General features: G+C 41.3%; 1 protein-coding gene across 1 annotated transcript in view; it reads left to right on the top strand.

Annotated features, from left to right (window-relative positions):
- TRIM33 (tripartite motif containing 33) overlaps positions 1-23,196 on the top strand; it is a 106,600-nt gene extending 83,404 nt beyond the window's left edge. The window contains 9 exon segments of the mRNA XM_038749210.1: positions 5,597-5,729; positions 7,031-7,094; positions 7,909-8,068; positions 9,395-9,744; positions 11,232-11,355; positions 12,219-12,293; positions 15,669-15,821; positions 17,030-17,080; positions 17,160-23,196. Of these exon segments, the coding sequence (XP_038605138.1) occupies positions 5,597-5,729; positions 7,031-7,094; positions 7,909-8,068; positions 9,395-9,744; positions 11,232-11,355; positions 12,219-12,293; positions 15,669-15,821; positions 17,030-17,080; positions 17,160-17,372 (1,323 nt within the window). The 3' untranslated portion in view covers positions 17,373-23,196.
- Positions 23,197-24,374: the final 1,178 nt, after the last annotated feature.

Raw genomic sequence — 24,374 nt, 5'->3', positions numbered from 1 at the left:
CGAGGGGAAACCCGGTACTACTTTTGCTTAATCAAGAAAGTAGTCCCCAATAAAATATCCCTGAGTGCTGGACTTAGAAATTTTGGTAAGGAGATAATGTGATGGATGGGAAATGGGCTTAAGAGAGGATGTGAGGTATGGGGTCTGAAATTAGTTTGGGAGAGGTGAATGGTAGAGGTGGTGAATAATTTAGCCTGTCTGGAAAGAGCAAGGCAGTGGTAGCAAATGAGAAAGGCAGAATGGGTTAGACCTCAAATATTTTCAACTTTGAGAAATATGATCATTTTAATAACAGTGCATTTCAATCTTTGATTATTAATTAATTTTTAACATTTATCTAGTGTCTCCTGCTTGCAGAGCCTTGAACAAAGCATTTAGGGGAGTATAGTAGACATGATCCTGGCCTTCAAAGTGTCAACAGTGCATTCATATTCAGCTAGGAAACCTCCAACTTCCTTCTTGACTGTAAACTTCCTTTAGACTGTAAGCTCGTTGTGGGCGGGGAATATGTCTGTTATATTGTTATGTTGTACTCTTCCAAGTAGTTGTTATAGTGCTCTGCACACAAGCGCACAATAAATACAATTGATTGACCCTCTCTAATCAGTTTCCACCCTCTTCCAAAACTGAGACCCTACTCTCCAAGATCACTAATGACCCTCTTGCCAAATCTAATTGACTCTAATCTGCCCTAATTCTCCTCAACTTCTCAGCTATCTTTGTCTGTGGACTGCTTCCTTCTCCTGGAAACCCTCTCAAACCTTGGTTTTTCGGCGAGGTCGCCCCTTGTTCTTCTCTCTCTCAGGTTGATCTTTTTCATTCGTCTTTGCCCACTCTTCCACTGTCTCTCACTTCATAACAGGACATATACATATGGTTGTCCTTATTCAAAGAAGACACCACTAATGGGGAAATTCACCTCTGGGTGCGTTTTTGGCCAAAAGAACCAATGCGGGACTCACGGTTCCAACCCCATGAGAATACAGAAGCTGTTACTCGTTGTGTCGTCCTGCTCAATGTTTTCAGAGCTTAACGCTGTTTCCTCTTTGGCCCCCCTGTCCCATATAAAGCTTTTGCTCAGGGTCACTCCTTTCTTGTTAGCACGCTAGTCTGTTCTCAAAATTTGACTCCAGTTTTCAGCTAGGATCCAGCCTCGCCTGGGCCTATGTTTTATGGTGTCCTTAAAATATTTCCTTTGGCCCTTCTGCTTAGTTTCCCAGTTTCAGCTCACCCGACAGCAGTTGTTTGGGTCTCTTCTGTGGATCATTCTCTTCTCTGATGAATTTCTCATCTCCTCACCCTATATCCCTCCTATTGCTACTTTGGCCCTACCGGAGCACCTGGGTCCCCGTACCCCCTCTCCCTCCTTACCACTTTTGTATTTGTCTTTGTGGTCTGTTACTTTGATCCGCAACTTATTGTGTGTCTCCCCTGCTAGATTGTCAGCCCTTTGAAGACAAAGATTATGTCTGCTAATTATACTGTACTCCCCTAAATGCTTTGTTCAGGGCTCTGCACGCAGGAGGCACTAAATAAATATTATTTATGAAAGCGGCATGAATAATCAAAGATTTAAAAAATTCAATTAATATTTGAATTTTGTCGGTGCAAGAATTGAATATGCTTGATGATATTTGCAGCTGATAAATAACAGATTCACATTCACTTCAAGCATTTTGAGCCGCACTAATCCTGGCAGAATTTGCTTAATTAGTCAGCTTGAGTTGTATTTTTGGGTGCTGATTAAGTGGCAGAAATTTCCTTTGAAATACCAGTGTCATCTGAATGCAGTATTACTTCAAACAACGCAAAGCCAAACTGTCAACTCTTCACTCTTCTGCTTCCTCACACCCATGTTCTCTTCCATACCTGCTGCTACTGCTGCTCAGGGGTGATCAACTGCCTGTATTTGAAAGCTAATTCCTGCCTCAGCTTTGGCCCCCATCTCCTTTCACCTCTTAAAATTACTTGTTTCCAACCTCCTCCAACTCTTACTATTACCTTGAACCTTTTAAACTCACTCTTCGGGCTCCTTTCCTCAGCCTTCAAACATGCCCTAGTCTCTTATATGGGGTGAAAGAAATATCTGAAACCCAGCACACCTTTCAGGTACTGACATTTTTCCACTTTCCCCTTCCCATTTAGAGCTCCTCAAAACAGTTGCCTGCCCAAAGTGCCTCCTTTTCCTCTACCTACTTTTTTCAGTACCTCCTACAATCTGGATTTCACTCTTCATTCTGAAGGCTCATGTTCACCAAGTTTTGAAATGTATTTGTAGCAAAATATAGATGTCTTTTTGCTGCTTTCAATAGTTAATCATCCTTTCCTCCTACCCGCTGACTCTGGCCTTGATTTTACAGACACAGTATTCCAGTGGTTCTCATCCTAACTTTTCCCTGCACCATCTCAAGTTGCCTCTTCTGGATCCTTTTCCTCTTAGGTTTTGACTGTCATGTTCCTCAAGATTCTGTTCTGGTTCCTTTGCTCTTCGCTAATTTCAATTAACATCTTTTTGTGGATGATTCCAAAATCAGCATTTCTGATTTTGTTTCTCACCTGCTCTGTGGATCTGTATTTCTTCCTGCTTTTGTGTACATCTGCACCTCCACCTTCCCCCAATAAACACTCCCCTCTAACATCTTTGCCTTTGACAAGCTCACAATTTAGTGTCAGCACTGACTCCTTTTTCATATTTATGTACAAAATTCAGTCTCTCTAGAAATCTTATCATTTTCCCCTCAGTAATATTTCCCAGATCCATCCAATATGAGCCCTCATCACTTTCGTGTTAGATTTCTTGGATTAGGCTCCTTACAGATCAGCTTGTCCCTTCTTGCAGAGAAGCAGCGTGGCTCAGTGGAAAGAGCCCGGGCTTTGGAGTCAGAGGTCATGGGTTCAAATCCTGGCTCCTCCAGTTGTCAGCTGTGTGACTTTGGGCAAGTCACTTCACTTCTCTGGGCCTCAGTTGCCTCATCTGTAAAATGGGGATTAAGACCGTGAGCCCCCTGTGGGACAACCTGATCACCTTGTAACCTCCCCAGCGCTTAGAACAGTGCTTTGCACATAGTAAGCGCTTAATAAATGCCATCGTTATTATTCTACAGTTCATCTTAAAGCTGCATTCTAGACTTCTAGAATTGTGAGCCCGCTATTGGGTAGGGACCGTCTCTATATATCACCAACTTGTACTTCCCAAGCGCTTAGTACAGTGCTCTGCACACAGTAAGCACTCACTAAATACTATTGAATGAATGAATGAATGCATTTGTCATCTTTTTAAAATACCAACTAGAGCATATCATTCCCTGTCTCCCCTTACCTCCCTCCCTTGCCTCCCCCAACCAACCCCGTCTTAAAACTCTTCATTCATTCCCCATTGCTTTTTTCTTTCTTACTTATCATGTCAGTTTTTTCGTTGGTCTCCTGCCCCCAGCCTCTCCCCCCTCTAATCTATCCTATACAGTGCTGCAGACATTTCAGATCAGTTTCCTGAAGCATAGCAAGCCACATATCTCTCCAGTCCTCAGAACACTCCACTGGCTCCTAGTGTCCCTCTGCATCAAGCAGAAACTCCTCACAATTGGTTTCAAAGCTATCCACCAACTCTCCCCACCTTACACATCTTCTCTCCTCACCCTTTCTCCCCAGTTCACTCCCTTCATTCCTCCCAAGCTAGGTTTCCAATTGGAACTCACTCCGACTCTCTCCCCTCAGTCCCTTTGTCATGCTGGACCCCTGGCTTGGAGCCTGTACAGTCTGAGAGATTACAGCCCTGTCTGTGTTCAAAGTCTTCTGGAAGCCTCCCTGCCCTCCCCAGTTAGTCCTCGGCATCCCAAATTATATCAACTCATCAACCATTTCTCACACTTAATGTACTTATTTGTGTCCATCCTTAGCACTTAGGTTTATCTATATTCACTTGTCTATTCAGTCGTGCATTTTGCTTACTCTGTAAATACTTTTCAGTCTGTTTCCCCCTTCAGAGTATAAGTTGCTCGTGGGAGGAGAATGTGTCACTTGCTTGTTTTGTACTTCCTGAGCACTTAGTACAGGGTATTGTACCCAATGGACACTCAGTAATTGCTGTTATTACTAAAACAGAAACTCTGAGACATCTCTTTTCTTCTCATACTCCAACCCAGCTTGTGCTTTTTCCTCTTCCCAAGAGAATCTCCTAATCGTGCTTCACCCTTGACTCTCCTTTTCTCCGTCCTGACTCTCACACCATTTGTCTCCCCGTCTCAGCTTCTCAAACCACATCCTTCCCCTCCTTCAAAGCTCTTCCTTAAAAATGTCTCAGTGAGGCATTGTCTGATTACTCCTTCCACCATCCCTTCATGCCACTCCCCCAAGTCCTCGTAACAGTTTGTTAGTGGCTTATTTTTTCATTTACATTTGTTGTTTTTATCCAGTGGTAATTAGAAGAGTGCCAAGCACTGTACTGAGTGCTGGGTAGATACAAGATAATCAGCTCAGACACAGCCCCTGCCCCACATGGAGTTCACAGTTTAAGGGAGGAGGAGGAGAAGAGATACTTAATTCCCATTTAACGGATAAGGAAACCGAGGCCCAGAGAAGTTGGGACTTAACCAAGATCACATAACAGGCAAGGGGTAGAGCTAGAATTAGACCCCAAGACTTCTAACTCCCAGGCCCGTATTCTATTAATTAGACCATGCCACTTTCCTGTTCTACTTGTAACAGTTTTAAGTGTCATCTCCAGAAGATAATTAGCCCTGTGAAGACAGGCATCTCAAATCACATCTTCTTCTCCAAGAGGCCTACCCTGATTAAGCCCTCATTTCCATTCCTCGTTTTACTTTGGGTTGCTTATCTACTTGGATCTGAACCATTCAAGCACTGAATATTCACCCTGCCTTCAGCCCCACAACACTTGTATGCATATCCATATACTTACTCTGCCATTTCCCCAATATGTAATGTATTTTAAAGTCTGTCTCCCCCTCTAGACTGTAAGTTCCTTGTGGGCATGGATTGTATTGTACTCTTCCGTAGTATAGTGCCTCACACAGAGTCAGCGCTCAGTAAATACCCTTGATTGGTTGACTGTAAGTACTCCAAGCACCTACAATAGTCTGCATCCAGGTTTTTGTTAGAATTATTGGAACTGACATTAACCACTTTCCTATCCCCAGCAATGAAAAAACTTTTGAATCTCCAGAATTGTTAACTGAAACATGAGGTGATTTCCACGGTGAATATCGTGGCCCTGCATGGTACTGTTATTCATCTGAAATTTTCCCATTTAGCCATACAGATTAATGATTCAAGGATTAAAGTGGAAAATAATTTCAGAAGTATGAATGAAAACTGACCAAAAGTAGCATTAAAAGTAGAGTTGCAAAAGTAGTCCAGTGGTCTTTTGTGCATGCTTTTTCTTAACAATTTCCTCTGCCAAATGTGCAGACCAATTAGAAGCAATTTATACTGATTGACTTCTTTCAGCTTTGGGGCAGGGAACTCTCCTTTAATTGATAGGTGCAGATTGTGTTGAATTTATCATTTCACCCCCACAGGGCTAAAAGGGATGACATGTCTCTTTTTTTTTTCTTTCTTTCTTTTTCTTTCCTCTTAGTTGGAAGATGCTGGTTCAAGTAGTTTAGATAATCTACTAAGTAGATATATCTCAGGCAGCCACCTACCCCCTCAGCCTACAAGTACCATGAATCCCTCCCCAGGACCCTCAGCCCTGTCTCCAGGATCGTCAGGTAAAGGGGACATGCGTTGTGATCGTAACTAATTGTGAAACACTAAAATTAGTCTGACAAACCCTCCTAGCAAATACCTTGTAATACCAGGCAACAGTTTTGCCGTCTTCCTTTTTGGAATTGATTTTCATTGGTATAGTTTTGGTGTAACCATTTGGCAAGCATTTCGTTTTGTTGTTGCACAGACTCACAACAAAACAGTTTTTGTCTCAGCCTTTCTGTTTTTGCTGTTGTGTTTGTAGATGATATTTGTGGGCACTGACACAAACACACTCAGTGATCCCAGAACTGTTGTTTTTTTGGGTAGATTACAGATAGGGAATCGCTGACCATTCTTCCAACAGTGCACGTCTTATCTGGGTAGAACACGATTCAGTTTCAGAAGAAATGATTGTGCACATGTCCGCAGAGTCAGTCATGACACACACACTCTGATGCAAGTTTTCTTTAATGTGCAATGAGCCAAGAATGTATCCCCCGTGTTATAGGAGAACGGACTGAACCTTGTAATTAGAAAACTAACTTGCTTCAAAGAAACGTAAAAACAAGGTTCCCCAAAAATCAAATGGGGGATTATAGATTAAAATATTTAGCAATGTCTTATTTCTCTCATAAGACTGCATTTACTGAGGCTTGGTATTTGTGATGTAGAATTCGCATGCAGTTTCCCAGGCTTAAATCAGAACCAGCTCCCCACTCCTGCTTGTGGTTCATTTGATATTATACTTGAAGGTGATGGCAAGGATGGCATCATGGTGTACGGCAGAATTCAGAAGAATATGGGCCTCTTGGTGCCAAGATTGACAATACGATACAGGTCTAGAAGCCTCCTTGTCTGACAAGAAGGAAAGCGCATTGCTCTGTTGCTCTGAAGTCATAACAATTCATGCTTCCAGGGGAGAATTAGAATAATTTCATTTATTTTACAAATAGCACCTGAATTCCCCAAAACATCTGCATAAAGCTGTCCCTGATTTGACAGTTTGGATTGCAGAAGAGGATGGCGTTTGATGAATTCATGTTAGCATTTTGGCTTGGATTTAAACCAAGTTTAGAACAGTCATGTGCCTACTGGAGTGACATGATGCTTGAGATTTTAACAGAAGGATTCCTGGGCATTTAACTGAAAAAGCAATTGAAAGAAACCAAGTGAGGTGACTTACTAATGAGTGGTTTGGATGTTACCAAGTGACGTAGGGGAGCTTCTGATATTCAGTAATTGCTACGTTTAGCAAATAAGTGGGAATACTAAGCCTCCTTGTATTTTTGCCTTTGGCATTGCCTCTGTCCCCATTTTTCAGGTTTATCCAATTCCCACACGCCAGTGAGGCCACCAAGTACCTCCAGCACAGGCAGTCGAGGCAGGTGAGTGTATGCACCTCTTTGGGAATTGGATTGGGCAAAGGGTAAAATGGAATGGAATCATTTGACACTTCTGAAAGGGTAGTAGTTTTTTGGTTTTTGGGTTTTTTTATACATTAAAGCCAGTGAAATATCTGTGTTTAAGGTGTCTCTAAATCAGTCATCTTAATTGAATGGTGTGGAGAATGCCCAAATATCTCTGAGGAATGGCCCTACTAGACGATTTTATTATTTTTTTTTGTAAGATTGTTTGACATCGTTGGGGAAATGATGATGAGGTGGATAGTTGCTCAAGTAGTGCAAATGTTAAGATTTGTTTTCTAATCGTCTGTGATTTCTCTGAACCGTGATGCATAACTTTCCCAGTAGCCTCATAAATCACTAATCCAAGCTGAGAAGTCCATTTGCCATCTTGGCTGAAGTTCCAAAAGCATGATACCTCCAAAGGCTTGACCCACCAAAAAGTCAGCAAGTTATAAAAGTTAACAGTTATAACTTGACCAGTTGATTTCTTTAAGGGACCAGTCAAATGATTGGACTATGCCCAGGTTTGGTCTAGTTCTTTAATATATGTTTCTATGTAATATAAGGACTTTCAGAGAAATCTGAGCACTTTCACAAAGTCTGAGCTCTATTGAAAAAAAGTCCAACATGAAGCTAACACTCGTGACAGTAAAGATGCAGTAAAGCTTCTGTTTGGGACCTCTGAAATATTACTAACATTTTAGTGGGCTTCACCGTAATGATGATTCTGGTGGTCATGCAGTTGTGTATTTGGATTTGTGTGCCGAACACTCAGACGTGTGTGATTTTTTAGCTGCGGTTCATCTGGCAGAACTGCTGAGAAGACAAGTCTGAGCTTCAGGTCTGACCAGGTGAAGGTCAAACAGGAGCCTGGAACCGAAGAAGAAGTATGCAGCTTCTCAGGAGCCGTGAAACAGGAGAAGACGGAGGATGGCAGGAGGAGTGCTTGCATGGTATAAACCTACTCTGTGAAGTCCTATGGGGCCCTATGCATCTGAAGGGTGTTTTAAATGTGTGGGTGTGTTTCTGCCCAACTGAGTTCTCCGCCTCTGAAGCTTTGGACTGAGGACATCTGAGGCACTTGTCCTCAGGTCATGTATCAGGGGGCTTTCCATTCCTCATTTGTGGTACGGGCCAAATCGAATAGGGCACGACTACTCAAGAATCAGCTTCAAGTACTGAGTGGGAGAGCTGGTCTTCAACTACTGCTGCCGTTTGTGAGTTGAATGATGGGCAACAGTATACATTATAGGGAAGAGTTTCCAAATGCATTGTTGTCCGTCCAGGTACTTGATGAGAATTAAATATGAAGAACCAGCCTCATTTGTCTTAAACCCTCTCAACCTGCATTGTGACTGGGCTGCCTGTGAAACATCAAAGGATAAAAGTTAATGACCCAAGGTTGCCTTGTTTTTAGACTTGACAATAGATAAACATATTGTACCGTGAGCATTTCAAAATTGTTTCAAAAGCAAGGGTGAATAGACTTCTCTCACTGCAGAATACCTCCCCCGTAAATTGTTTCAGGGTCATGCCAGTCTGGCATCGCTTGTAGTTAACCTTGGGACAGTCCAAAACTAGGCTGACTCACTGCTTTTTTTGGTTCCTTGGGTCAGCAGTTACCAATTTCAGGTTTCAAGGGCATTGCTGCCTCTCTAACCCATGGGTTGCTGAATTCAAAAGGATTTTCACTCAAATTCCTGTCCAGAGGGCTAGGGTGGGATTGGCTGAGGGGCTTCTTCCCATTTTCCCAAAATTTCCACAGCAGGAAGAGGAAAGACAGTCAGGAATCCACTTCAGTGCATGTAGGGAGGACTGCAATTTGTGTAGACATTTCAGACACTCATCAGAAGGGTTTGGCAGCAAAATTAAGACTCAGAATGAATTTTGGAAACTAAAATGGGCAGCAAGTTAGTTCATTCATTCATTCAATCGTATTTATTGAGCGCTTACTGTGTGCAGAGCACTGTACTAAGCGCTTGGGAAGTACAAGTTGGCAACATATAGAAATGGTCCCTACCCAACAGTGGGCTCACAGTCTAGAAGGGGGAGACAGAGAACAAAACAAAACATATTAACAAAATAAAATAAGTAGAATAAAAATGTACAAGTAAAATAAATAGAGTAATAAATACGTACAAACATATATACAGGTGCTGTGGGGAAGGGAAGGACATATCTGTGAGTCTCTAAAGAGCCTGAGTTACCAAACGAGGGATTAGGTGACTCTGTAAAGTGGAGGCAACTGTATGGATTTTCATGCCGTTATTTTGTTTTAGTTGAGCAGTCCCGAGAGCAGCTTGACACCTCCTCTGTCAACAAATTTACACCTGGACAGTGAGTTGGATGCATTAGGGAGCCTGGAAAATCATGTGAAAACGGAACCCATGGATATGAACGAAAGCTGCAAACAGTCGGGGCTCAGTAGCCTGGTCAATGGGAAGTCCCCAGTGCGAAGTCTAATGCACCGGTCAGCCAGAATTGGCGGGGAAGGCAACAACAAAGAGGATGACCCAAATGAAGACTGGTGTGCTGTGTGCCAAAACGGAGGGGATCTCTTGTGCTGTGAAAAGTGTCCCAAGGTTTTTCACCTCACTTGTCATGTTCCAACTCTTCTCAGCTTTCCAAGGTACTGGAAGTCATACCTGTTCGGTTCCAGAAAACTTTATTGCCTAAAAATTCTCAAAGTTAACTCATCAGAAAATTAGAATCCAATGCCAGAATCCTGATTCCTCAGCCTAATTCATTGTATACCGACTGTCTTCCAGAGATGACTGCTTCAAAGACCCCCGTGGATGAACAGCTAGTAGTAGTTCTGTATGCCCCTTCTCCGATCAAAGCCCTGTACTAAGCTCTGAGAAAGAAGTATGTAGATTAAAATCTGGATACGGTAATCTAGGCAGTGTAAGAATAAGGCGAACGAGTGTTGGTGACAGACAAATAAGGAAAGGTGAAACAAAAATGTGAAAGAAGGACGACAACTAATGGCAGTCTCCTATCCCATTGGTTTGCTGGAGAAACAGAGCAGCACAATTTTCAATCAGTAGTATTAATTAAGCACTTAGTCTGTGCAGTGTGCTGGGGTAGAGACATCCTAAACACGTCAGATGCGGTCCCTATCCCACATGGGGCTCTCAGCCTTTGCGGAGGGAGAATGGATAGTTAATCCATTTTACAGATGGGAAATTGAGATTCAGAGAAGTTGTGATTTACTTGCCCACAATCATTCAGCAGGTACATGGCAGAGCTGAATTTAGAAACCAGACCCCCTAACTCCCAGGCCTGTGCTGTTTCCACTAGGCCACACAGCACTTTAGAAAGATCAGTCAGTCAGTCGTATTTATGGAGCTCTTACTGTGAGCAGAGCACTGTACTAAGCACTTGGGAGAGTATAGTATATTGTTATAGCAGACACATCCCCTGCCAATAATGAGCTTACAGTCGAGGAGGGAAGAGACAGATATTACTATAAACAAATAAAATAACTTTGCTAGGCACTGGGGTAGTGCCTGGCACCTAAATAGACCCTGGGTCTCATGATTCTCAGAGCAATGCCCAGTTGACACTGTACCCTTCTGTAAAAAACTGCAAGTTCCACTTAAACACCTAGAATTGTTTCCCCCTCTTTCCTGTCTTATTGTTGACTGGAGAGTTTCTGAGAAACCTGGCAACCTGCCTGCTTAGTTCTTTGCCAGCCAACTCTGTTGTACTCTATCCCAAGTGCTTAGAACAGTGCTCTGCACACAGCAAGCGCTCTATAAATACCATTGATTTGTTCTTTAAAGTGCATTTGGATCAGTGTTAGGTTTGGGCATTCTCGGATACGTTCTTCCGGTTTTCAGAATAAATGCTTGAAAGCCAGCTGAGACATTCCATTTTAATGCAGGGAAATGTCTCATATGGTTTGTCACGTGGTTAACTTGGGCAGAGGTTTTTTGAAAATCAGAGTAATTTCGGAATTTCCCAGTGGGAAACTTATAGCCTGGCTCTACTGTGTTCAGCCACATGCCATTTGGAAAGGTTGGGACTCATAAACAGCGGTAGCAGCTAGAAATAAATCTCTAGAACTTGCCCAAGAAGTGGTAACATGGACTAATTTTGTGTCTTTTTATTTAGTGGGGAGTGGATATGCACGTTTTGCAGAGATCTTGGCAAACCAGAAGTTGAATATGATTGTGACAATTTACAGCATAGTAAGAAGGGAAAAACTGCACAGGGCTTAAGTCCCATGGACCAAAGGGTAAGTACCACATGTTGTGCCTAGTCCAGTCTGTAAGCTAACTTCACCGATGTTTAGTTGTGGCCTTTGTGGGGTCGGTCTTCATAACAACCTTTTCCATGTAATATTCACCCAGCATGACCCACTTAGGTTTTCATAATGAGCAGCAACCCAGAATTGTGGATGTAATTTCTTTCCAATAAGCTCAGCTTGGGGATGCTGAGTAATGGAACTAATTTCAGTTGAACGTGTTGCTGGTTCTATGGAAGTAGATAACATTGGCCAAAATTACTTCCCCTTTCTAGAACCATTCACCCATTTGGAAATGGATTTTGTCTGAGGGGAGTTGTAAAGCATAAATAGGGGGAAACAGTGGGAAGGAAAAGTGGCAAAAGTTTCCCCTGTGACTTGAGAACTAAAGAGAAAGCTGTTCCTCCTAAACTGTGAAGAGATTTGAGGTACAGACTACTATCTTTTAAACTAGGTTATATACCTGGTTGAAAGTTGAGGCTATAATTTACTGTTACTCTTTCTCAAACCTTTTCATTCATTTGTATTTATTGAGCACTTACTGTGTGCAGAGATCTGTATTAAGCGCTTGGGAGAGTGCAGTGCAACAATAAGCGGTCACATTCCCTGCCCACAAAGAGTCCACAACAGTCTAGAGGAACCTTTTGGGGTATGGGCTACCTAAAAGGATAAAAAATGAGCCTCTCTCCTCAGGCTATTTATTTCCATGAAAATCTCAAGCAGGTTTCCTAAGCATGCACTCTGTTCTGGAGACTGTTAAAGTGCTGATATTTTGTATGTAAGAAAGATTGTTCGAGAAAAACCTTTTTAAAACCATCTAACATCCATCTTTTCCCCCTCCCCTTTATAATCAGAAATGTGAACGACTTCTGCTTTACCTCTATTGTCATGAGCTGAGTATTGAATTCCAAGAGCCAGTCCCAGCTTCGGTGAGTTTGTGAGCTGCATGTGCAGTTGATGCCTTCAGAGGTCAAAGTTTTAAGTTAATTTGAAGCAAGATTATGGAAGAATGTTAGGCAGACCAAGGTAGTGAAACCACAGGTTCTTATTGTTATACCAAGCTCTTTTTGGAGGTTTACAATAAAAATCTGTGCAGATTAGCACAGACCCCCAGTCTCTGGGCTTGAAAGGAGTCAGCCCTGAGGTAAATCAATCAATTGATCAATTGTATTTGAGTACTTACTCTGTGCAGAGTACTGTACTAAGCACTTGGGAGAGTACAGTACAATAACGTTCCCTGTCCACAGCGAGCTGACAGTCTAGAGATGGGGAGACAGACATTAATATAAATAAATAAATTACAGATATGTACGAGAGTGCTGTGGGGCTGGGAGCGAGGATTAATGAAGAGAGCAATTCAGGGCAATGTAGAAGGGAATGGAAGAAGAGGAAATGAGGGCTTAAGTCAGGGAAGGGCTCATGGAGTTGATGTGCCTTTAGTGAGGCTCTGAAGGGCAGGGAGAGTAATTGTCTGTCGGAGATGCGGAGAGAGGCCTTTCCAGGCCAGTGGCAGGACGTGGGCGAGACATTGGCCGTGAGATAGATGAGATCAGGGTACAGTGAGAAATTTGGCATTAGAGGAGCAAAGTGTGTGCGCTGGGTTGAAGTTAGAAATTGGTGAGGTGAGGGAGGAGGGATCAAGGTGACTGAGTGCTTTAAAGCCAATGGTGAGGAGTTTGTTTGATGCAGATGACATAGTGATAGAGCATTGGCCTGGTCATGGGTTCTAATCCTGGCTGTGCTACTTGTCTGCTGTGTGATCTTGGGCGGGTCACTCCACTCCTCTGTGCCCCATTTACCTCACCTGTAAAATGGGAATTGAGACTGAGCCCCATTGGGGACAGGAACTGCTTCCAACCCCATTTGCTTGTATCCACCCCAGTGCTTAGTACAGTGCCTGGCACATAGTAAACCCTTAACAAATACCATCATTATTATTTTGGGCAACCACTGGAGCTTCTTGAGGTGTGGGGCAACATGGCCCGAATGGTTTTGTAGAAAAATGATCTGGACCGCAGAGTGAATTATGGATTGGATTGGGGAAGAGACGGGAGGCAGGGTAGTCAGCAAGGAGGCTGATACAGTAATCAAGGTGAGGTAGATAAGTGATTGGATTAGCGTGGTAGCAGTTTGGATGGAGAGGAAAGAAGTTGGTAGCTATGTTCCCTACCCACAAGGAGTCTAGAGGCAAATAAGTTTAATAAAAATCCATAACCATGTCTTAATTCAGACAATTAATACTCACTATACCTAAATCGGTAGTTACTGAGCTATCAGTGACTAAACAACTGGGAAGCTTTCCAGCCTGATAGGTTAAACCAAAATTGAACTTCAAGGTAGGGTAACGGTTTTGAGGTGTTTTGGTCAGTAAGAGGTACAGTGCTACTGAATAACTGGGATATTGTTCTGAATTAACCATGATGAAATTTAACACTTACTTTCTCTGGAGGGGATCACAGTACATCTCAGTTGTTAATACTATTGATAATAACGATGGCATTTGTTAAGAGCTTACTATGTGCAAAGCACTGTTCTAAGCGCTGGGTGGATACAAGGTAATCAGGTAGTCCCACATGGGGCTCACAGTCTTAATCCCCATTTTCCAGATGAGGTAACTGAGGCACAGAGAAGTTGTGACTTGCCCAAAGTCACACAGCTAACAAATGGCGGGGCCAGGATTAGGACCCAGGACCTCTGACTCCCAAACCCAGGCTCTTTCCACTGAGCCACGCTGCTCATCACGATACATTGATTTTGGTTAGTCTTGTTAAAACATTGGAAGTATCCAAATCCCAACTCCATTAGGAGTTGTAATAAACCTCTCAAAGGCTCTGTGAGTGGCTCTGGAACAGCCGTGAAACTTCCAGCGTATACTCTGAGAGAGGTTATCTCAGTGCAGTTTTCACAAGCAATAATTCGCATGGAGAAGCAGCCTGGCTTCGTGACTAGAGCAAGGGTCTGCGAATCAGGAGGACCCGGGTCCTAATTCTGGTCTGCCACTTGTCTTCCATGTGACTTTGGGTAAGTCACTTAACTTCTCTGTGCCTCAAGACTGTGAGCCCCATGTGGGACATGAACTGTATCCAGCCTGATTTGCTTGTATCTACCCCAGTGCATAGTATAGTGCCTGGCAATAGTAAGCACTTAACAAATACTATTTTAAAAAATCAGCAAAGTTTGGAGTTCATGGAGAGAAAAGAAAATAATGTACCAAAAGGTGATCTAAGCTTTCCTGTCCAATATGAACAAGATAGTCAAAGGCAAGTTCATGTTAAAAGGCTTTTTCCCAGTAACCCAGCAGAAAAGAGAATGAATGAGTTCTAAGCCAAAGTTCTGGGAGGCTTTGCTATTTTTGCTTTCGAGGAACAAGAAGAAACTCCTTTTATGTGTGATAAATTTATGGGCAAATTCCTTTTCAGTGTGGTCCCTTAACCTCTCCAACATGCGGTTTGAGTGGCTGTTTGGAAGACAGTGCAACCCAACATAATCCTCTAGCAAGAATTTAAATTATGTTGGCTGGAATAAGTAAAATTCTAACCAATTAGCAAGTGTCTGAGGAAGGCTCCTTAAAAATAACATCAATAAGATCACTTTCCAGAATGTCAAGTCTGTTCAACTAGAGACAGTGATTCTCAAATAATTCCTTTTCACAGGCTGCTCAAATAGATTCTCTTTAGTCACTTCAATCGTATTTATTGAGCACTTACCTTGTGGAAAGCACTGTACTAGGCACTTGGGCTCGTACATGAAACCTTGTTCCCCTAGACATGGTTTCCACCCTCTTAGGACATTCTCCACCTTATGATAGTGTCCAAATGCCTCTCATGACTCATGATATATATAGTCGTGCATGGGCCAAAAATATAACATCGTATGTTAATTTACTCTTCTGGACAACTCAGACTTTAGTTTCCCAAGAGTTTAAGTGCAAAATGCTTAACTGCCCAGTGATTTTCTCCCTCTCCTCATATGTTATTGTGCTCCACTGCCTCCTGGAACTAATGGAAACGGAAGGGGAAGTTGCACGCCTTCATTCCCCTCTTTTATTTTTGGCTTGGTCCAAACCCATGCAAGGTTTAAACTCTAGGTTGTTGTGGGGAATTTTGAGTATGTTCCTTTCTTTTTTTTTTAACTTGTGTTAGAAAAAACATTCCAGAGCATTTGATTTACGCCACCTGCTATAATATCCTGATTTTTATTTAAATCTACCTGCCTCTGAAAACAGATAGATATGCATTTTCTAGGTTTGGGCTGAATAAGGTTGTTCAGGGAGTTGTGTTTTAAAGGTAAATTTGTCTTTACAGATACCAAACTACTATAAAATTATAAAGAAACCAATGGATTTGTCTACGGTGAAAAAGAAACTTCAGAAGAAACATTCCCAACACTACCAAATTCCAGATGATTTTGTGGCAGATGTCCGGTTGATCTTCAAGAACTGTGAAAGGTTTAATGAAGTATGTTAGCTTCCAAGCCGTAGAGCCATAGGTGGTTTTCCAAAAGTTTTTTAATAACTTTTAAAAAGAAAATTCTTTTTCACAAAAGCTAAAATCAGGTGTGGATAAAGGTCTGAAGGGGCAAGAACAAAGATCTGTGGGAAGAATGCCTCAGACGATTTCAGATTTCTGCTTGCCTCCTGCGCTGAATAGTGGACTTGAAGCGGCCAATAAATTCTTTGTACCCCAAGGGGTTCTGAACTAAACATTTTCATGTAGGTAGTAGGAAGTGCTAATGAGTGACTCCCCCTTCATTTGGGGAAATTCACAAAGACCCCTCCCTGGTTTTAACTGCAAAGCATCTGTACATTTGTCTTTATTTTTATTCTCTTGGTGTCCTGTCGTAGTCTACACCTCTCCTCCCCAGGCCCAGAGTTTTTAAAGCAATAAACCTGTCCTTGAAATCTAGAGGCACAGCTGCTTTTTGAAATCACAGTAAACCACAGTAAATTCAGCTTCAGAATTCTTGGGACCTTTTTACTCTGGTCCCCTCCCTAGGGTATGGCCAATATAAAGAAATAAAGACAGGATGACCTGTCAGGAGCCAAGGAAGAACTTTGACCAAATCCCAATTCACAGAATTGTTTTCCAGAGCATGGATTTCCTATTGACTTTGGGAAGAAATCTTATCCCCCATTGTCTTCAAGAAAGAACCTGTAGTTGAGGAAAATGGAGTTCCAAAGAGGTTTCCGCTTCTGACTCTGGAAACCTCCAGTACTAACGAGGTCTGAAAGTTAAAGGGTAGATGCCAAGAGTCTGACCGAATTTCTGATGCATGCAGTTGTACTGGCCTCTGGAAGCCATTGGAGTAGAATGAGAAGATTTGATTTGTGTGGTCAGAAATACAGAAAAGATGAGCATGTGTGCGAATGAGATGCAATTACTTTTATAGAAAGCTTGTGTTTTTGGTTGTCTTGAGGGTTTATTATAATGTCGCGATGTGCCTGGGAGCAAGGTAAAGTACAGTGTGAAAATACAACTCGTCCCGCTAACAGAGCCCAGTGAAGAAAGTTGGCTGTACATTCTTTTGAATCTTAGAAACCAGTCGATCTGGTCATAACAATCTGTTTTCCCTGTTATGGCTGACTTTAGTCATCCAACCCTATGCAATCTCATAACTTTAGAAAGGATTATAATTTCCTTTTTTTTGACTCTGGTATCCTTTTTAGATGATGAAAGTTGTTCAAGTTTATGCAGAAACACAAGAGATTAATTTGAAGGTAAGCGTTTCAGACCGTGCACACTTGGTGAAGGGCCGTGCATTACTATCAGGTGAATGTTCTTATCTTTTGCTTGCAGGCTGATTCAGAAGTAGCACAGGCAGGGAAGGCAGTTGCATTATACTTTGAAGATAAGCTCACAGAGATCTACTCAGACAGGACCTTCCCACCATTGCCCGAGTTTGAGCAAGAAGAGGATGATGGTGAGATAACTGAGGACTCCGATGAAGATTTTATACAGCCACGTAGAAAACGCCTAAAATCGGATGAGAGACCGGTGCATATAAAGTAATCTGACATGGACCTAAGTGAATTGTAAAAACTGTTATTTAAGTGTTGCTGGAATTATCATGCCTACGGTGGCCATCTCCTTGAAGAAGCTGATAGCGTTTAGACAGTATTAGAATTTAAAAAAAAAATGTTTGGACAGAAAACACATTCTTGTCAAAAGGGGAAAATCAGTTGAAGAAATTTTTTTTGGAAAGATTTGAAATCCCTATTTTTTACTGAGGAAGGCGATCTCTGTTCTCACAGGTCGAGATGGGTGAATGTTGAGGATCATGGGGTTTTTTGTTTTGTTTTGTTTTCTGGTGTAGGATATTGTCTGTACAGGTAAATAATTGGAGTCCCATTGCTTGTTAATTTCTCCCTTAGGACTGGAACAGTACAGTTACCGAATCATCTTTTTTCAGCACTGGACTGTTGTCTAGTCATACTAAAGGTGGCATTGACCAAACCCCCCCACTTCACATGGACTCAGTTGTGTGTTGAATCATGTTGTTCTCATTTGAATGCTATTGGGCTTAACTGACTTCCGTAATTCAGATCAATCTGGTTCCTTTCCCAAAGCCTGGGTATTATATAGGAGATAAAACCTCAGATCACTTATCAGTAAACTTTCAGGGACTAGCAGGCACTTGAACTGAGCACTGCAGTTTTGGGTTAGCCATAGTAACTTGGTTGTGGATCATGTACGTTGATAATGGAATCTCATCTAGACGCACTCCCGTGCCGTTGACCGTCCCATTAAATTTGTTAGATTCTATTGTCCCCGTGAAAGAGGCAGAATGTTAGCTTCAATATTAGATATTTAATCTTCTGTACTTTTAAATTTTAGTCAGAGAAGGTAATAACTGGCGGTAATCCAGTCTTCCTTCGTATCAGTTTTCTGATGACCACTATTGGCGAACAATCGATCAACTACCAAATGTGTAAAATTTCCTGTATTTCACATTGTCTTATTTGTAAATAGTGGACTGAAATTCCTGGCAGATTAGCAACATTTGCTAAGCCTGTTTTTTTTAAGCTAATATGTATTCTTACTAATGTTCCTATCAAGAGTGGATTTGTAATATATTCCGTCTATTTCTAACATTACATTCATATTTTGAGGTTCTATCTTATTTTCCTAGAGAACAGACTTCTCAAAGACTACTTCAAAGGAGCTTCTGAATGAAACGTCCAACACATTGATCGAGTCCTATTGGGGTTAGGTTACTCATCCATCTGCAGAGCGTGTGTGGCATTTGTGTGGATTAGGACTGAAAGAACTCGGAAGCCCGCTCCGAGTGCATATCCTGAAAATGAGCCGGTCCCTCCGCAGCGGAGCACTGGGCGGCACACCCACCTCTGCCCCGATCTCAGGAGCCCTGGACAGTTCAATCGGCATGTAGTTTTGGAGATGCTCATCTTCGCTTCATTTGCTTTGAATGTTCAGTTGCAAGATGGGCATTCTAGCTAGCCCTTATAAAGGCTTTTTCGTTGTTGTTGTTGTTGTTGTTGTTGTTGTTGTTGGATCGAATTAGAAAACTCCTATATTTGTAAGGACGCAGGACAGATTATGGTGACCAAAATAGAAGAACTTGCCATCAGATAGTTTTCTCAAATGCTATAGATCTGTGGCAAATCACTTGCCTTTATTTACATTCAGCATGAGCAATTCGTGACAGGTTATCAGTAGGATATTATTTGACTTCTCCATTCTGTAGAGGGAAATGTTTTAACACAATATTTTGAATCACTATCATTGATCAACCTATATAGAAGTACTCTAGGGAAATCTTGCTGCACATTTCTTTCGATTTGCTTTTCTCTTCTGTTCCGAGGGAAGAGTATTAGGGGTATGATTCAGAATATTTGTTAAATTCAGTCATTTCTGCTATAACCTGCATTTTTTTCCTTTCACGTTTTAAACGTGACGTGAGTTTGGTCTGGGTATGGCGTGATCCACAAGTTGGCACAAGGAGATTCAGTGCTGGAAGAAACGGTTGTGCGCTTGCATCGGGTGTTGGTCAAGGCTTCATGCCGCCGCACCTCTGCCTCAGCTTTTGTGTTTCTCTGTGTCTGTGTAATTTTATAATCTTTAATATAGTAAAATAACAATGAGTGTGCCAAGAATGTAAAGGCTTTCTGCTCCTGGTGGATATAACACTAATACAGGAATTTCTATCAAATTTCAATCACAGCAACATTCTCAAGCAGTAATCTTTATCAGTAGTTTCTGTAATGCGATTTTCTCATAGTCATGTGGATCTTCAGGAACCCAGCTACCGGGTTATAGGAAAAATGACTTTATTTCGGAGACGGCGTCAAGCCATTCCTTCATTTTTGTCTAGTTCTAGTCTGGCAAGAAAACTTTTCCTCCTGAAGTGAAAAGTCCAACGTGAATCCCATTTGTTGGATTGTAAAGACTGGTTTCCCCATGCCTGCAAAGTGACGCATGTCTTGGGGAAGCCCTTTGGCTGTAGGAAGAATTGATGTGGGCGTTATAATTTCCTTTCTAGTGACCATTCCCTTTAGTATGACAGTTCCTTGCATATATGCCTGTCATCATTTTTAGTTAATCATTTCATGAGCAGTTTGGAAAATACAGTCTTTTCAAGTTATATAAATGTTTCCCTAGTATTTATGGCCCTTGGAAAAACACAAGTTGTCCCAACAGTTCAGCTTTGAGACTTGAGTTGCCATTTCCAAATGTCATATTCAAAAGGTCTCTATGTCTTCGGTAGGTTGTAAGCACGATTCTTTGTGCTAGGAAATGATCATTCATGCCACTGTGGAGTAACTATTGAAACGACAGACTTGTAAATTCCATTCTCCGTCACCACCGAGCCACAATGCAATTTGGACCTATTCGTGTTTTGTTCTCGCATGCTGATCAGTACGCTGTTACAAAAGTAGTTCTTTTAACCCCCTGCAATTTATAGACTATGGTAGAGAATACAGCATCGGACCTTTTGTGTCAAATCTCGCAGATCGTACAAGTGTTCCCAGTAGTTTGTGCATAAATAACATTAACATTTGAAGGTTGAGGTTTTGTTTTGATATGCTCATTTGTAGTTAGTCTTTGTAAAAGAGTCAGTATTTTGCAATTGGCTTGGTTCAACTGTCTCTGACAACCTTATCAATTTAATGGACATCACTTAACTTTTGCCCTCTCACAGCCAACCACCACCTCCCACCCCTCCACCCCTGCCCCAACTTTGAACAGAAAGTAATTGACACCTTTTTGGGTAGCCAAATTATCTTTGCAGTGTTACATCAGAAGGCCCAGTGTGCTGTTGGGGGGGTTTTGAGGAATTTTCTTCGCATGATTGGATGCATGTAAAAGTTATGAGCTCAGTGGAATTTCGAACAAGCCTTATACTAGGAGTAAACCTTCAAACCAGCAGCCGTGGAGAGAAGACCTCACGCCTGCTGCGGGGTTGATCACTTGCATTGTTTGGTATGCTGTGTGTTACCTGGTAGTAACGTATTTGGTGGCACCAAATTTCAATTTCTCCTTTAAAGGAATTCAAACACTTTTAAAAGATCGGTCACCCAGCTCACTTTTCGTTGTAACTGGTCCTGAGATTTTTAAGTTAATCCAAAGAAGTAAAGGCAACTTGCTTTGAAATAGAAGCGAAGAGTATATAGCGTGCTAATTGTGGACTTCTCAATTACCTCAGCAGGTATCCTGCCATGTAATTACTAGTGATTAGTGCTATTAATTTAATCAGCTAAATAGATTCAGGTCTCTTACCTGTTCCCTGGGTTAAGTGGCCTGCCGTGTGATATTTAGGCTGAGTTGCTATCCAAAAAGGGGGCATCATTCCCTCTCTCCCCTCTCCCAATTTTAAAAGTAGACGTGCTCCGTAAATGTAGATAGCTCATTTCTTGTCAAAGGTCAGCATTCAGTGCCACTCGCTCCGGCATTGACTGTCAGCATACTCAACACTGGATCAGTGAAATATTTTAAAAACTTTTTTTTCTCAGCTAGAACAAACTAAGCTCTTCAAATGAATCCACATCCGACACTGTCGTAGAAATAGTTTTTCTTTACTAGTTGACCCTTTTAAAACTTAAAGGAACGAACGGCAGCAATGTTTTCAAGTTTCATTTACTGTGTGGTGATGTTCTGGCCCCAAGCTCTCCTTTTTATTTTTATTTTTCTCCCGGTTCTCTTCCTCGAAAAAGCAATAAAACTGCTTTAAGTCTGTTGCCTAATAGCATGACATATGAATCCTTTCCTTTGGATAGTGGTTTTATAGGAAAGTTTGTATGCATATCACCAAGTCTAGCTTTTAAAAAAGTTTAAAAAAAAATGTGCAGGAGTTATTGACACTATAGTGTGGCATTTTATTTTAAAAATTGGGGAAAGTTACATATTTTTTTAAAAGTAGGTGTTTGAGTAAATAATGGAGGTACTTTTTTTAAGAAAAAAATTTATATGCCACAGTTTACATAGACATATTTCAAACTAACCTATACAGTGTAACTGTTCAGATATGGTGGCTTCTTTTACTCTGTCAAGATGCATGTACAGTAACTCTTCCATAGTATTTCCTTGTGATTGCCTACTTGAGTCCTTCTTTATATGCTTTTTAATGTATCTGAATCAAAATAGTTTTCCAAAAAATTGCATTAATTTGGATATATTTATTGTAATTAATGAACTGCTAAGTGTATGAAATGCAGTTAATTAATGAACTGCTAAATGTAAGAAATGCAGTTTAGCCCTTTTCTAACTGATCTTTACAATTGAAGACACTGTTCTTTTGAAGTCATTAAATTTGTACGTGGGGCGGCACTCGTGAAATTTTACGAGTGCCACCTCAGTGTTCCCTTTAAGAGTGTGACCTCAATTTCACATATAAAAGAAATGCATGTCCTCTACTGGTCTGAAAACTGTAGGCATTTATGATGTTTAAAACACAATGAAACGTGTATATAAGCCTATAAAAGAAGATTTGTGCAATTGAAAGCCTGTTAATTTTGTATGTAAACATACCTACACATGGAAGGGTTAGACTCACGGCATTCTTAATGATGGTTTCTGGCTTCCAGTATTTAAACTGGTACTTTTTTTGCACATAGTTAACTTGACTCATCCTTCAGTATGATTCTTCAAAAAAAAAAAAAAGTGCTGTTTCTGTGGTATTGTATTCTCTGAATAATCATATTTAATTTTTTAACGAGGTTACAGTTCCTGATTGTTCCGTTCCTGTGTTTTTTGCTGGTGTGTAATAAAGGCAAGTTTTTCTTTTCATGGTTATTTAATACATTAGCTGCCTGTAAATATTTCTTGTTAGAATGCTCTGGAATGTGTTGTAGAAGTTGTATTAGATCAGTTAAAAGCATTGTTTGAGAACCACTTTGTTTTGGTTATTTCTATTAAATTAGAAAAATGAAATGTTTTCCAATTGTGAGATTTTTCTCATTGAGCTGGGCATCTGTCTGTTTCAGTGTTCAAGCAGTTAAATGAATGATTATGTTTTTTATTACAAATAATTTTCACATTTTTGACGTGGGCACAAGTTTTGCTTCGTAACTAGCCAGAAGATATGTAACCCTTTTCTTTATAAGGATTTTCTGAATCACTCTCGTATTTATCTTCATAGCACATCGCACAGGCTGTGTATTCAAGCCCGCAAACACCTCTGTGAAGAAGAAAGGGACAGAGAAAATTAGCCCCATTTAAAAAACAAAAAACAAAAACGGGCAGTAGACTGAACAACTTGCCCAAGGACACCCAGAACTAAAACTAAGTTCTGACTGTTGGTTTAGACTCTAAACTAGAGGGTTCTCAAGTGCAACCACCAACCAAATAAAGTAATACGTGTTCTCAAAAATGCCAATTTTGGGCTGGTAGCTCGTTATTATTAACATTATTAAGTTCGCATTTGCATAGATAATTTCAACTAAAAACCTTTTATCGTTACGCACTTTGACGCTCACCCCAACCCCACAGTACCTAACGTAAATATTCTCTAACTTTCCTATTTTCCCTATCCATATCCTACTTTAATGTCTGTCTCCCCCCATAGATCATTAACTCCTTGAGCGCAGGGATCCCATCTACCAACTCGTTTAAGTGTTCGGTATGGTGCTCAACACAATAAATACCATTGGTTGATAGGTATTAAAAGGTGTGGCTGCAGTAGATACAGCAAATTTATATTTGAAAACCTCTAGATCTTTTCACTTGATTATGGAATCATCCATAGATCTCCCTGGTTCATCTGAAAGCACGTCTCGATTCCCAAAGTCAACACTAAAGATATAAAAGCTGTGATGCAGGCTCCCTGTTTTTCAGTTTATAACTAGGTGTTTGGGGAGTCCCCTAGCCCCAAAGCCATTGGTTTCTAAAAGCTGTCGGATGAGGGGTTTTCTGTACCGGCATTGTATAGTGTGTATGTTATACCCAAATTTTAATAGGGATTTTGTTCCACACCCAAGTCTGAAAACTTCGGGGTGAGGCCGGTTTTTTATCACTCCCCTAGTCTGTTTAGAGATGACCAACAGTGCTAGAGACAGAATCAGAAACCAGCTGCTCTTTAACTGGAATTTTTAGCATTCAGGAAGAATCATCAAGTAATTTCCTTTTCTGGCAGCAAGGCTATTTCACTGGGGAGGATTGAATTTCTTCTCTGTCAAAAATTGTTTCCTTTGAGACAGAGCAATGGCTCCTGCAGAGCCTAATGTGAATACTCTCCCTGCATTTGCACCAGGACTTAGACTCCCCCAGGCATGGCAAATGAGAAGGCCCTTAGCATACACGTTTATTGGTCAGGTTCAGTGAGGAATGAGGTAGAGATAGTAGTAGTAGTAGGTCCCATCCCATACTGTCCCACCCCTTCCATTTCCATTCTGGCAAGGGCCTTTGGTTTCATGGTTCTAAGTAGCCTTTTTTTTTTTTACTTGGAAGGAGAAACTGAGTCTCGCCAATGATACCAAAGAACTGAACAGGTCTCTCCATCCTTGGCTATTTCCCTCACATTCTGGAGTGACCTCTGGGCCTTCCTGCTGAGATATC

This window comes from Tachyglossus aculeatus, chromosome 7 (genome assembly GCF_015852505.1).
Source record: "Tachyglossus aculeatus isolate mTacAcu1 chromosome 7, mTacAcu1.pri, whole genome shotgun sequence".
NCBI classification, from domain to species: Eukaryota; Metazoa; Chordata; class Mammalia; order Monotremata; family Tachyglossidae; genus Tachyglossus; species Tachyglossus aculeatus.
Note: the sequence above shows the minus strand (reverse complement) of the source record. Positions and strands in the feature narration are given on the sequence as shown.